This window comes from Thermobia domestica, chromosome 1, assembly GCF_964235325.1.
Source record: "Thermobia domestica chromosome 1, izTheDome1.hap1.1, whole genome shotgun sequence".
NCBI lineage: Eukaryota > Metazoa > Arthropoda > Insecta > Zygentoma > Lepismatidae > Thermobia > Thermobia domestica.
In genome coordinates this window covers 16,538,117-16,552,974 of record NC_137454.1, presented here as the reverse complement: position 1 = coordinate 16,552,974, position 14,858 = coordinate 16,538,117, and the positions used below count along the sequence as shown (strand labels likewise).

At 35.0% G+C, this 14,858-nt stretch overlaps 1 protein-coding gene across 1 annotated transcript in view; it reads right to left on the bottom strand.

Moving 5' to 3' along the window:
* LOC145683576 (uncharacterized) overlaps positions 1-14,570 on the bottom strand; it is a 59,146-nt gene extending 44,576 nt beyond the window's left edge. Inside the window, exon 1 of the mRNA XM_081754926.1 lies at positions 14,096-14,570. Within this exon, the coding sequence (XP_081611052.1) occupies positions 14,096-14,448 (353 nt within the window). The 5' untranslated portion in view covers positions 14,449-14,570. The remainder of the gene's footprint in view (positions 1-14,095) is intronic.
* Positions 14,571-14,858: the final 288 nt, after the last annotated feature.

Here is a 14,858-nt window from a genome sequence, read left to right as displayed (position 1 = left end):
GTCCCATCACTTTTTACAACATAATAACCGAATCCGAATGGCTTATGCTGTTGATATATTGTCGTATAGGATCTGTTTTTTTGGATAACACTCTTTACAACCCATAACTTTACGCGGTAAATTTCCAAAATCAGCATAAATAACAAATGATATTTTGATTGTGTATTGATAGTTATTTAATTCAACACATGTGTCTTGTTTTGGCATTTCTATTTTAACAGCTTCGGAACTAGATCAATTTTTCTCGTTTATCTAATGCATATTGTGAGTAAAAGTATAAAAAACATCTATCAGAAATATTTTCAAGCTCTCCATTTAGTCATTTGTCTAATAAATCTTCTTAAGTTTTTAATCCAACAATAATGTGTTTTACTTTATTTTATTTTTTGCTTTGACTATGATATAAAATATACACATATATTTTTTGTTGTATATTGATGGATACATCAAGTCTTCTTTCTACTTTTGCAATGCTTTACTTTTACCGAAAAACAATATCTTTTAATTTTTCTTTCAAGTATATAAGAACATGCATATATTTTGATAGTCGTTGTGGATCTTTTTCAACAGGATGTAATGCAGTAGAAACTGAATATAAGAAACTTTTTCACCTTTAGTTTTTACATAAGTAATAGCTTGTTTTTTAAAAAGCATTTTACTTGGTAGTTCTATGTATGATGAGCCTGTATATGGTGCATATTTATTAAGTGCTAATTCTCTATACTTAATATTCATAACACCCAACCAGAAAGTCTAGCTTGTAACTCATTCATTCTTGCCCTTTGTATTTCTTTAAATTGGTTGATTTGTATAGTTTTTGTGAAAGTAACTTTTTCATTTCTCTTCCTTTGTTATATTTGCAGTTTATTAAAATATTACCTTTAACGAATCATGTTTCTTTAAGCTCATATATTTGGTGTATTTACTAAAGGTTTTGACGTTGATCATCATGGGGTTAATAATGTGTTTTAAATTTCCATTTTCCTAATCTTGATTTAAATGCTAAATCTTGGAATTTATATTAAAAGTTACTGATTCAGTTTTTACTTTCCTTTTTGTTTAATGGAAACATTTTTATAACTTTCCTTTTATTTAATCTTTTAGATTTAGGTTCTTCAAAGCTCTCTTCATTAAATGGGAATATGTTCTGAATCTTTTGGTTTCTTTAAATGTTTTAATATCAACTTTGGCTCATAAATAAACAAATAAATAAGTTCTATTCCTCTTGGCTGAAATTTCTTTTTAAACTTCTTCCTTTGCATATTTTCCTTAATTCCACTACAGTATGCTTACTATACTTCATTTTCTACTTTTGTTCTTTAGCCAGTTGATTTGATCTCACTTTGTTACATTATACTTACAGTACTATGATACTTCTCTTATACAGCTAATATTCACACTACCTGCCAAAATCCTTACGTTTATTAGAATGATATGTTACAAATTCAGCTCTAATGGGAATATCTCAAAAAGTTCACAAATTATTTTATATAAAACTTATTCATTTTTCCCTTTGTTCATTTTATTTCTCTACTACATCTATAAGGTCTCTCGTATATCATCATCACTATGGTTTCTGCCTATTTCATCAACCGTAAAATTATCACTATTTACTCTTAAAATGTTCCTGCACATAGGATAACGATGATTTTCTCTTAACCAACAAACTATATATTGAAGAAAAAATATCGATAGGGCATTTCGATATGCGAATTAAGATATCAATAATCGATATCGACAAAGTATTGAAACCTGTTCAATACATCGAAATGAAAACATAAAGAAAATCGAAAATACAGAAATGTAAAAAATATAGTTCAAAAGTTTCGATATCGATCTTTTGATATTTGAAAATATCAATCGTTCGATCGAAATATCTCACAGCGTTTTAACTCTTGCCACTTTTAAATTAATGAGAAAATTGCTAACTAATCTTCTGTAAGTAGTATTTTTTCGGGGGACTAGAACCCATGAAGAAACTCTTGGCTACGTCCCAGCTCAAGATTCGCAACATCGGGGTGTAATCACAGTGTGAAATCGTTACAATCGGAGTGTAACAAGAGTGGCTGGAGAGGAAAAAAAACTACCGCTCACCCATTAATTACATATGAATTACTGTCAATATATTGCAAATTTCTGACATTACTTCACTTTAGTCTCCTTTCTAGTAGATTTCTAATGCGAGGAAATTTCTTCTAAAAACATTTAGTGGAGAATTGCCTCTGTCCTCCCTAGGATTTCAAACTCTGGGTGTAACTTGCTAGAGAGCAAGATCCAAAGTTTTAAATAAGCGGGAGAAAATTGTGTTGACAGTGTTTATCGCCGTGAGAACTACTGGTTCATTTTATTTACAAAGTATGATTCAGTAGTCGTTAGGTGTAGTGAACCCTAGCACAAATAAGTACAGTCCGATCCAGTAGTCACCACACATATTAACTCATAAAATTGCTCGTAGATATAAAATGTGGCACGAGGAACATATTATAGGAATATTAGATCTAAGGATAAATCACTCAAATTAATAAGAAGTATAGTACCGCAATTGATAAGTGCTAAATAAACTGATTCGCTTAAGCCTTTATATAAGTGAACACTGTCCTGCACGTTGTTCCATCACACCTTTCGCTACTTTTCCCCAAAACATTCCTCCATCGAGAGTTCTGTTGTTGCACGTTATGTGGTATTGTGAGAGAAAGTGTAACGAAGGAAGCAGCCTGTCTGACCTTCATACTCATGTGGTTTTCTTATTTTAAGGATTTTAGGATGACTTATCTACGTTTCTCTGCCGATCTCCTTCATGGCTATGTGGTTAGTGTACGCGTTTTCGGCATGGGACCCGGGTTTGCTTCCTGGAGGGTGTTCATATGGTTCGGATTCCACGTTAATCAGTAGGTCCCGTCTCATATAGCCTCGCTGCTGAAAGGGACGTTAAACACAAAATCAACTCAACTCGTTTGTCTGCCTCTACCACACACACTACAGGGTACAAGTTTCGTCCAATTAACTTAAAATTTTACAGAGTACAAGTACGAGACACACTAAATTTACTTTAGATTTTGGCGGCATACCAACGTAAAATATTAAAATTGCAGCCATTTTAATAAAACAGCGAGTATCCACGCTACGAAGCGCAATTTTCAGTTTTTAAGTTTAATTTTGACGGTGGAATCATTTTTTTTTCAAAACAGCACTAAATAGTCGGCCATTTTTTTTTTCAAAACAGCACTAAATAGAAAATTGTTGCAAGTTGTGACAATGACAATCTTGAAATATAAATCACATTTTAACACTTTTACCCCAAAGACATTGAAATATTTCAAAAAAAACGATTAAATCTGAAAAACCGAATTAAACCCGAGAAAACTTATATGGGTTCAGGTGGGTTGGGCTTTCCCAAAGAAGGCCAGGTTTTTTCAAACCCTGACAAAAAACACTTTAATATGAAAACTGAAAACGACGAAGAAATTCTGCAATTTGATCAGAATTCTGGGTCAAATTATCTTCCAGAAACATTTTTTTGTGACAAAAACTTCATTTTTTTGTATACCTGTGTAATCTGATTTTTTATAGCTGTAGATAAGTACATAGGGGCTGTCCACATTTTACGTAACGTTACTTGTAATCAATTGTTAACCCCTCATTCCCTCTTGTCACATTTCGTAATACAAGGACCAACCCCTTCCCCCTTTGTTACGCAACACTTTTTGAATTTTCTTTTTTCACTGATTTTGCTTATTTTGGGGTTATTACAACACAAAGCAATTTTAATGGTAGAATTTCTTATTATTAAACGCTTGTATTACCGTAATGATATTTTAACACAATAAAATTGTTTAATTAGAAAGTCTTAATTCTTTGAAATTGCACACTGTCGTTTACCCAAGGAGGTCGTAACCCATCTTCTAAAGTCACCGGTGATTGGCAATGAGGAAATGTAGCCGGAACATGCAGGTGAATAAAATATAAAGAACTGACGTAGACCTCTTTTCCGGTATCAAGGATGCTTCATGCATTTGATGTTCGCCAGTGGCAACGACGGAAAGAAATATACTTCCTTATTGACCACAGTCTAGATGTGGCTGCACACGTAAAGAGCACAGACATCTCGTTTGCAGAAAAGCTTTTGAGCATCTTCTTTGCAATTTGGACTTTATCTTACCTTTTTGCAAACTGTTCTTGTCCTAAATCAGTGTCATGATGCGAATAAACTCGATTTCTGCATAAACATTCAAATCCAAAAATAATAATAATAAAAACCGGTACAAGATAAATATCAGACGAATTAGGTCTTTAGTATTTAAGTTTGTTCTCAAATCGTGGATTGCTGCGTCGCGGGAACTATTATTTCACGAGAAAAAGTTTTTTTTTCTATTTCACATGGGAAATTCCTTTGAAAAATATAGTGGCTAATGTTTCAAATAAAAAAGTTTTAAATAATATTCTCAGAAATACCGATACGAGTGGGAACGCGATGGCATCTTCAAGCGGTGGTTACAGTCAGTAACAATTAACTCCAGAAAACCGTATGATATAAATGCAATACTGGGATAGCCACAAAATGAAGTTTTACTGTGGGAGACCCGGGTTCGATTCCCAGCGGAAGCTCATGTGGTTCAGATTTCACGTTAATCAGTACGCCCGTCTCATATAGCCTTGCTGCTAAACGACACGTTAAACTTAAAATCAACTCAACCTAATGGATTTTATTGTATTGTAATACCCTCAAGAGATAACAAAAACATTTATTTCACTCATATAATAAGACTATGATAAGGTCAAGACTTCACCCTCAGTGAGAAGCGACACTGTCGCAAACAATACGAACAACTTCAGCAAAATTTTGAAACGAAATCAATAAAAGTATATTGCGTGGTTTGTATCTACACCATTTCCACGTCTACCTAAAATCTAAAAAGAAAGTAACTCATAATTTATTTTAGTGATCTAGTAAGATAGACCTGATCTCAGATTAAACGCTCTGGAGTTTTAAGCAAAATAATTCACGAAAGCTGCTCCAAGTTCGAAATATATTTCAAGTAGCACGATTGGAAAAGTTTTGACGACCTGTACCTAGGGATATTCTTACATTACTTTAAATTATTATGATAAAATCTTAATTTCACTCGCATAAAAGAAATGATACAATCTCAAATTATACCATAACCAGCCAGAAGTAGAAAAGGAGAAGTTCAGATGCCAAAGTTTGAAACAAGTTTAGGGACAACGATCGAGACTTTGACAGTAGAGAATATCCTACATCTCTTTTTATTCTAGAAGGATAAGACAAGATTTACTTCACTTTGCTACTAGGGATAGCATGAAGTCAAATACACATTATTACGATAGCATCTAGAGCGGCGCACACAAGAAGTTCAAATTCGGAAAATTTTTCAAATAGAACGAATAGTACTTCTTTCGTGGCTCGTAAACAGGGACCTTTTTACCCTTTTCTAAACTTTAGGAAGGTAAAACTAGTAATCATTTACACTTATTCAATAAAAAAGACAAGACCTTACATTTCGCAGTTGGAAGTAGAAGGTGAAAGTCAGAAACATGTTACAAAAAGAAAAAAAAAAAACTCCAATCGTTCTATCTGAAGTATTATTGAACTTGAAATTAGTAATTGTATATTTTCTCCTTCTCAACGCAAAGGATATAATTTGAAATTTTGTTATTTCTATTAGCTGGCCGGAATAAATTATTTGTATTTATTTTCTATGGCCTAATGGATCCGTAGATACCAGCACCAAAAAACTATCAATTCCTTCTATTTTTCACTTATTTTAAATTGGGCCTCTTATTTACGCTGTTCTGAGAAGCTACCGTGGAAGTGTTTCATTTCAAATCATGTTATCGATACATGATGAGTTAAATAACTTAAATTATTTTCTAGAATTTAGAAAAGTGTAAGAATGCTCTAGGTATGATGAATTAAAAAATCCCAATCGTTCTATTTGTAAAGTAATAAATTTTGACCTACTAATGGCGGATATTCTCTAAGAATAGAGGGTAATATATTCAATCACGTTATCCCTATAAAACAAGTAAAATGAGTTATTATTTATAAAATGTAAAAGACTGTAAGTATGGACCTAGATGTAATTCTCGAATTATTTCCTACTTTTTCTGTTTAAATTATATTTCAAAATTGTGTGGATTATTGGTGCCAATGTAAATGTTGAAGAAAGAGAGTATTTCTAGGATTGTTTAGCTTTTTATTATACCAGTCAAATAAACTATATGTTGTATTTTCCTGGATTACTCAAAAGAGTACAATTATGAACACATATTTTGCAGCTATATTTCTTGTATGCCTTGTTCAAAGAGTGACTCAAAATAATGAACTTGTAATGCACTTGTTTCGCTAAAAATTATTACACTATTGCACAAACTGTTATTTAATGATGTACCAATTCAAACACCAGTAGTTGCGCGGAAAGTTAAAGGTTTAAACACAACATTTTGAAGTGAAAACCGATCACAATAAACAAAGATGAGCAACGTTTTTGCGTTTTTCGTCCAATCCGGTACAACTACCATGGCCTAATAATAATAATAATAATAATAATCTTTTTTTACTACAACTACGTAAATTAAAAATTAATGAGCTACTACGAGGAAGCTGACGAGTGTTCCTGACTTACCTTTGACTTAATGTTATTGGATCTGCCACAAAATAGATTAGTGACCCCTAAGACCACGAATTCTACACTGATAGTGTATCTTATCTATATTTTTACATCTCTCCCCTTTCAATCACCTTACCTGCATAGTACCATTTTCCAGAGTGTCAGGTCATATGTGTATTCCTCGGTAAGCACTTCTTTGTCACTTCCTTCTCCCCACTTAAGATAAACCAAATATATTACGTAGAGCCTATGATTTGTTTTAAATTATGGAGTCTTCGATAAAAGTATTTGAACCCTAAGGTGCAAATTTCCATAGCAGAGCAACCAACACGAATACATTCATTAGTTCAGATTTACTGTAAAAATTAGAGAATTGTAAATTTACATAGCAAATTCATAATAATATTAGACTAGTGTGTAAAGATCCTAAATATGTTTTGTTCTTGTCCGCGAGATGCCTATCTACGTCGAAATAAATTAATGAGTGTCGAACCTGTTATACACGGATTCGTTCACAAAAATGTTGGTAGCGATTATAAGTGAAATGAAGTTTCTGAAGGAAAACTGGTAACTCTTGACGGGAAACTATAGAAATATCCGAGAGTTATGGGTTCAACAAGATTGCGAAATTTACGTTAGTAGTGTGTTATTGTGAAACACATGTACGTAAGGAGTGAAAAGTTGTCAGGATGTTACCTATACCTCTTTAGTGGTATACAAATGCATAATTCAACACGTAAAGAAAGTTAATATCATGTCATTTACATTGTTTGGTGCTACCCTCATTTACAGGTATGCTCATCTTCGGTGACGCATCTGTTTCCAACCGACACATCCCTTCCTTACGCTTGGGTCAATATGCTGCGCTCCTGCCCTGACTGACGTAGATAGCATTTGTGCTTTTAGTGGCAACATAGCACAAGTTGGTTTGTCATTTGCATAATAGCTCTTATTGTGTACATACACTGCAGCCCTCTTGGATGAAGATATATAGACGAATGCAGACTGCATCCCAAAAATGATTATTGAATATACAGGAAAAAGAAAAAAATATTTAAATTTTACCTACGACGCTTATGTCGGCTAGGTTAAAAGAGATAGTGATGCTGAGAAATGAATGAAATGGGAACGAAAACAGTGGAAGGAAACGACAGAACCAGGAAGAAACCCACGATCTCGATTTTTTCCACTAGGTAGTTCGCTTGGCGAGAGCTGGGATTGAACCAAAGATCATATGCATTAGATGTAAACGCTCTACCGGTGAGCCACCGTGGCCCCAAAAATACATCAAGCCGAATTCTTGAAAAAGAAGCAGATATGCATGGAGTTTATGCACTACCCTTTACAATAAACCTGCACCGTTTTTTGGTTAGAATTATCTCTTAGAATTTATGCACGAATCCTTAGCATGAATGTGCAACCTTTTTTTTTTTTTAATAAGAATTACCTTTAATCTTCTGATTTGGTAATGTCTTTGCAAGCTCTCCGGAAAAGTGTGGCTGGGCGAATTCAATATGAATCGCGCATAAAATCACAAACATTCATATTTTTTCCCCCATATTTCACGTTTGAATTTCGAAAATTTTCGGATGCCTTGAGTCACGCTAATTGTTCTTTTATAAAATGCCCTATATGTGGAACACTATCGTTGAGCACCCAAATTGTATATATCTATAAGAATTAGTGGCAAATATCTAATCAATAATAAAGTAATCACTACTTCATCCCGATAGTCTGAGGAAGTATGTGTGGTACCTTTATAAGATTTCTATGTTCTGTATGGTATCGATCACGTGTGTTTCTGTGTACAGCTAAACAATGTGTGCCGTGCCATTACCAAAGTGTAGATTACTAATTTACGTTCGACGTATGTTCCAACCTAACTGTTTCTCGCGAAGTACCGGTATCGCTTTTTACCTGTAAAATTTCTGAAACTATGTAACTGCATTATCAATCTGAACGAGTTACTATACAGAATATATAGCATAAACTTTGTCGTTCAACTAAACTATTTTTTGTTAATTGTTTGTAGTCATTAAAGTAGGACGCGCAAGTCTCCTCAATCACTATTTTTTTTTAGCGTTCGTTTATTACTTTCGGGTTCCTCGAACAGGCGGTCCTACGAAATACGAAATTTATAGGTATATTGCGATTCAAAATATCCTTCGTGAAGGAATGAGAGTTTGAATATAAGTGATTACTGTCAGTACACAGTACACTGAAATGAATTCTGGGTAACGGTCAAAGTATTGCATATATAGGGCTGTGTTCTTTTCCACTATTACCGTTTATGAGTATAACCCCCGTCGTTGCAAACCCTCGGTACCGCCCGATCCCCATGAATCGCTTAGATAGTATTTGTGCTTTTTAGTGGCTACCTAACACAAATTGATTCGTGTTTTAGACAGTGTAGTGTTCATGCTATTAGTCTACACCGTCTTTATGCTGAGCTCTCCTGAAGACAGTGTGCAAGTTGAGCTTAACTGCTAAATCGCCGAAGTAATTTTGGAAAATTTACCAGCGGAGTTGGAGAATTTAGTTTGGTTTGTGAGGAAGAATGAGTCAAATCAGGTGAGAAGGATAGTTAAGGTTACTGATTCGGTTAGATAGCATTGATGCTTTTTAGTACCCACGTAGCACAAGTTGGTCTGTGTCTAATGCACTTGTCTTTATGCGATACGTCCACACAATTTCAAATAATAATCAAGTGAGCTGGGGTCACAGCCTAGCTGGGAGGAAGAACTAAATAATATTTCTTTTTTATCTTTCTTCGATATTTCCCTGGTCCGGCAGTACAGCAGTAAAGCCTCAAGCAGTAATGGAGTTCCTCATTTAGTGCATGCTTTGCTAAAACAAATTAAAAGCTCAAACCTAACCTGATAATATAAAAAATGTTTCAAAATTTGGTAGAACTGTATGCTCACGTAATGCTATACAGAAAAATTAAAACAAAACCTTTAATGCCCACTAGGTTATTGTAGACGGTGATATTGAGAAATCAATGAAATGGGGATGAAGAAAGTGGGAGAACCATGAGAAGCCATGCACGCAGTGTTTGTCTACCACTGTAAAATTCGCTTGGCGCGAGCTCGGATCTAACCAAGGACCGTATGCACCAGAGGTGAACGCTCTACCACTGAGCCACCGTGGCCATGAAAATACATAAAGCCGCATTCCTGAAAAAGAAGCAGATATGCATGGAGTTTATGCACTAGCCTTTACAATAAACCAGCACCCTTTTTTGGTTAGAATTATCTCTTATCTTTTGTTTTGTTCGTCTTTAGAAACATTCTGCAAATTGATGCTGGGCGAATTTCACATAAATCGCGGGAAGAATTACAAATGTCGATATACAGGGTTGGCCATTTTAATCAATCCACGTATATATCTGAAAAATGATAAAACATAGAAGAAATGTTTGAATGACACGTTATATATTGCTAAGGGGGAAAACCAATTCCGCCAAAAGTACCCCTCTCCGCCATCCCGTAAATGGGGGTAACTCTGAAATGTAAAATGGGAACATGGGTCGAGTAATACCTCGTTCGAAAGGTCTTGGAAAACTAAGTAACGGTGTACCAAAAGATGTTTCATATGGAGCACCAGCTAAAAAATGGCCGCCATGATATAGTTCGGAAACTCCAGTGCCCGCAGTATGAAAACCATGGAAGGTAAATGAATGGAACAAAATTGAAATACGTAAATATCATAGGGTATATCGAATGGTGTGATCCCTGTGGCCTCCCTGAAGGGGTCTTGGGGGCTAACTTCAAAATTTCAAATAGTAACATGAGTCGAGTGGTACCTCCTTCGATAAATCTTGCAAAATCAAACATCTTGCAGGAGAAAACGATTGATCAAATGGCAGTTTTCTCACAGGGCCGCCGAAACATAGTATCCGTGTCAGAGAAAAGGTTTAGTACCCGTAGTATGAAAGCGATTGGAGATAAATCAACAGAAGAAAAACTGGTGTAGGTAACTGACGTAAGGCACATCAAAATGTGTTGTCGGGGTGACTCCAAGGGCCAACTGAAAGGTATCCGGGGCCAGCTTGAAAATTTCAAATAGCAACTTGAAGCGAGTAACATCATGTTACATAGACAAATCAATGTCAAACAGCTTCTGTAAGAATATTTTCGACATGAGACACCGTTTTCAAAATGATCAGCAAGACATGGTGACTGTGTCTAAGAAAACATCTAGTGCCCATAGTATGAATACTGTTAGAGATAAATGAAAATAACGAAAATTAAATAGGAAAACCACGGAGGCGTTTCAAGGCTCGAGAATGATACAACAGAGATAAAAATTTTAGAGTAAAATTGCCATAATGTATAGACAGAAATCCAAGTCCTGCAAAACAATCTCTTCCTGCGCTCTATGTGAGTGGGGTGGAAAGTAACTGTGAAAGTTCAAATGAGAACTCTACTTTAATTCGCAAATTAAGGCTACCCTAAAAATAGGTATGGTGCGGTTGTAACATTTGTTTCTAAGGATGACGCTGTAGTGACTAAAATAGGTGAAAGTTTATTTGAATGGCAACGGATATCTCTATCGCTGAGTATGATTTGATGCGAAAACAGAAGGAACGTTATACGAAAGAAGTTGTCGAATAATGCAGTTGCTGGAACTTACAAATGTGTGAAGTTGCTAATCTCCGTCGCCACAGAAACGTTTATGCAATGCGTGCTGGTTATTCGGAAAGCATTTCGGGGATATAGATACACACTGTTTCGTCCCTCAAGCTCACAATATAACATGAGTGCTAATAGTTAATCAAAATGTAAATGTGGCCATCCGCATTAACTCAGTGCACCAATTCTCTATCCATGAAGTCTGCCTTCCAACCAGCATTGGGTAGGTCAAGCGTACGCCCGAACCGTGGTCTGGTCGGACATTGAAATTTTGAAGTTAGCCCACAAGACCCCTTCAGGGAGGCCACTGGGATCACAGGGATCACACCATTCGATATGCCCTATGATATTTACGTATTTCAATTTTGTTCCATTCATTTACCTTCCATGGTTTTCATATTACGGGTACTGGAGTTTCCGAACTATATCATGGCGGCCATTTTGAAACTGGTGCTCCATATGAAACATCTTTTGGTACAGCGTTGCTTAGTTTTCCAAGACCTTTCGAACGAGGTATTACTCGACCCATGCTCCTATTTGACATTTCAGAGTTACCCCCATTTACGGGCGGCGGAGAGGGGTACTTTTGGTGGAATTGGTTTTCCCCCTTAGCAATATATAACGTGTCATTCAAACATTTGTTCTGTGTTTTATCATTTTTCAGATATTTCCGTGGATTGATTAAAATGGCCCACCCTGTATATATTTCAGTACAACACATTTCACGTTTGAATTTTGGACGCCTTCAGACAAGCTACCCGTTGTTTACAGAACACTCTATATATGGAACACTATCGTTGGGCACCCAAATTGTATATATGTAAAAGAATTAGTAACAAATGTGTAATAAATAATAAACTAATCGCTACTCCATCGAGATAGAAGCTATGGGTGCCTTCCATTTCAATTCAGGCAGAGCATGTACCATCACCATCTCAGATATTGCTGAAATTTTTTTATAGCAACTAGACATGTTTTTAAGAAACCCATAATTTTCGTTGTGTCGAAAAAAATTTTTCCCCGAAGTAATGGGTAATCAAAGACGGGGAATACAATTTATGAACTGTAGAAGACATGGAAAATGGTCAACTTCTAAGCTTCACCATTCGGCTATGGGGACAGATACAGTTATAATTCTTGTTGTGGTATGTGCATAGGGATATAAATAAACTACATTATATTATAGTTTGGTTTGCGCATGTGTATCTTTTTGTACATAATTTAACAAATAAAAGCAAATTTATCTGAAAAGTCGAAGTTTGCAAATTTTTTTTCGAGCACTTTCGGTTCGAATTTTAAAATTCTGTTTTTTACTATTGGTAAGACCTAATTACCCGATTTAAAAAAAATGGTATCGCTTCTGTATGCAACCGTTTTGTCGCAAAAAATTCAAAAAATTGTAAAATTTTCAAAATCGCCATTTGTGGGCGCCATTTTCTCGAAAACACAAACTTTTAAAATTCTGAAATTTTGTCAGATGGACCCAACTTTACATGAATAATAAACACTCCAAATCCCATTTTCGACAAATGCTTCATGAATTAACTACAGTATTTTAAAGTTAGCTAAGTTTCGTTAACTTTGATGTCAGCTAGCAACACTGGAAACAATATAAGTGCAATGATTTGATGATTTATATGGCTCTCATTCATTAAATGAAGAATAAAAGGTTTTCTTGACGGTTTTTTATTTTGATGAAAAAGGCGCTCTGAAAAATACGCATGCGTAAAGCAAGCTAGAATAAAATACAGTTTATTTATATCCCAATGTACACTCATGTCCAAAATGATTGTCGCATATCTACAGTTGTTTTCTTGTAAGAATACAATTTGACAATGATTTTGCAGTGTACTTTTCATACTGACACTATGTGTATAATCGGGAAATGTGTATTAGTGGTAAATTTCATACGAAAAATTTACAAATACGAAACTCAGAAAGACACAAGGAAGTTTTATTTTTGTTTTACTGTTCTTTTGACATGGGATTTGCCACATACATGTCTTTGCCGATTATACACATACTAACATTATAAGAAATACCGCGCAAATTCGTTATCAAATTACATTCTCACAACAACATATTTATAGACATGCGACAATAATTTTGGACATCAGTGTACGTACCACAAAAATTATAACTCTATCTGTCTCCATAGGCGAATGCTGGGGCTCGGAAGCTGACCATTTTCCATGTCTTCTACAATTCATAAATTGTACTCCCAGTCTTTGATGGCCCATTACTTGGGGGGGGGACTTTTTTCGGCAAAAAAATGGGTCTCTTAGAAACATGTCTAGTTGCTATAGAAAAGTTTCATGAATATCTAAGATGGTGATAGTACAATTTTTTTTTTTTTTTTTTTGCCTGAATGGAAGGCGCCTCTGAAAGCTTTGGCTGGTGTTACTATCTCCCCCAATCTTGCACATATAATATTTACAACAATGTTACATACTTTACAAAATATAGCTGAGCTAGGGACAGCGAGCGAAGGGAGTTAGAAGGCCCCAAGGCACTTGTACTTCTACCTTTATCACAATTTAGAAAAAAAAAAGGTACCCGGTTCTGAAACCATGAAAAAGTTGGGGGAGATACTAAATGCCATCCAAAGATTTGTATGTATGCTATCGATCACTTGTGTTTTTGTGTACACCTTCTTCGTGTGTGCCGCGACACTCCCAAACTATAGATTATTAATTTACGATCGAGGTATCTCCCATACTTCACTATTTCTCGCGAAGTATTGGTAATGCTTTTTATACCTATAAAATTTCCGAACCCATGTAACTGCATTATCAATCTAAACCAGTTAATATATAGAAAATATAACATTACCTTTCTCGCTCAACTAAACTTTTTGTTGTTAATTGTTTGTAATCATTAGAGTTCGAGGAGCAAGTCTCCTCAACCGCTATTTTTGTTAGCATTTTTTTATTACTTTCAAATGCATGATCTACTGGAAATTCTGATTTCACCGTATCGATGTTCAATTTCACATCCAAAGAATACATTGCTACATCCTTCTTCATTGTTTGCTCTCCTTCCGATGTAGAAAATATTAATTCTTTGTTCTCTGTCATCAGTTGGTATGTCCACCCTTTCCCTTCGAGTGGATCTTCCTGAGGAGAGAGACTGTCGATTTCTTCTTTGCACATCAATTCCAACTTAATAGATGCCTCACCAGCCATGATGACTACAAATTTAATATCAATTTGGAATTGATCTTGATACTTTCAGTTTATTTTATACTGCTAGTGTTAATAAAATGACTTACAAGTACGATCACAGATGTAACTTAACACTTGCAATCAATAATACTGTCAGTTTTAATAAAACACAGAATATGTTATATTTTTCTTCTTCTTCTGCAGACACCTCTTGATTTATCGAAGATCACTCTCCCGGAAGGTATACAAATGATAATAATAATAGTATAGTCATCAAACTTATGTATAAGATCTGTTATGTTTTGTTCAATTTCAGAGCGAAATTTCAATAAATTTCATCGGGAGCGCCATTTAGGGGGCAGGAGAGGGCAATTGCCCTCCCAAGAATACATATACTTTAATAGACTGTCTACTAATATACTACTGCAAAA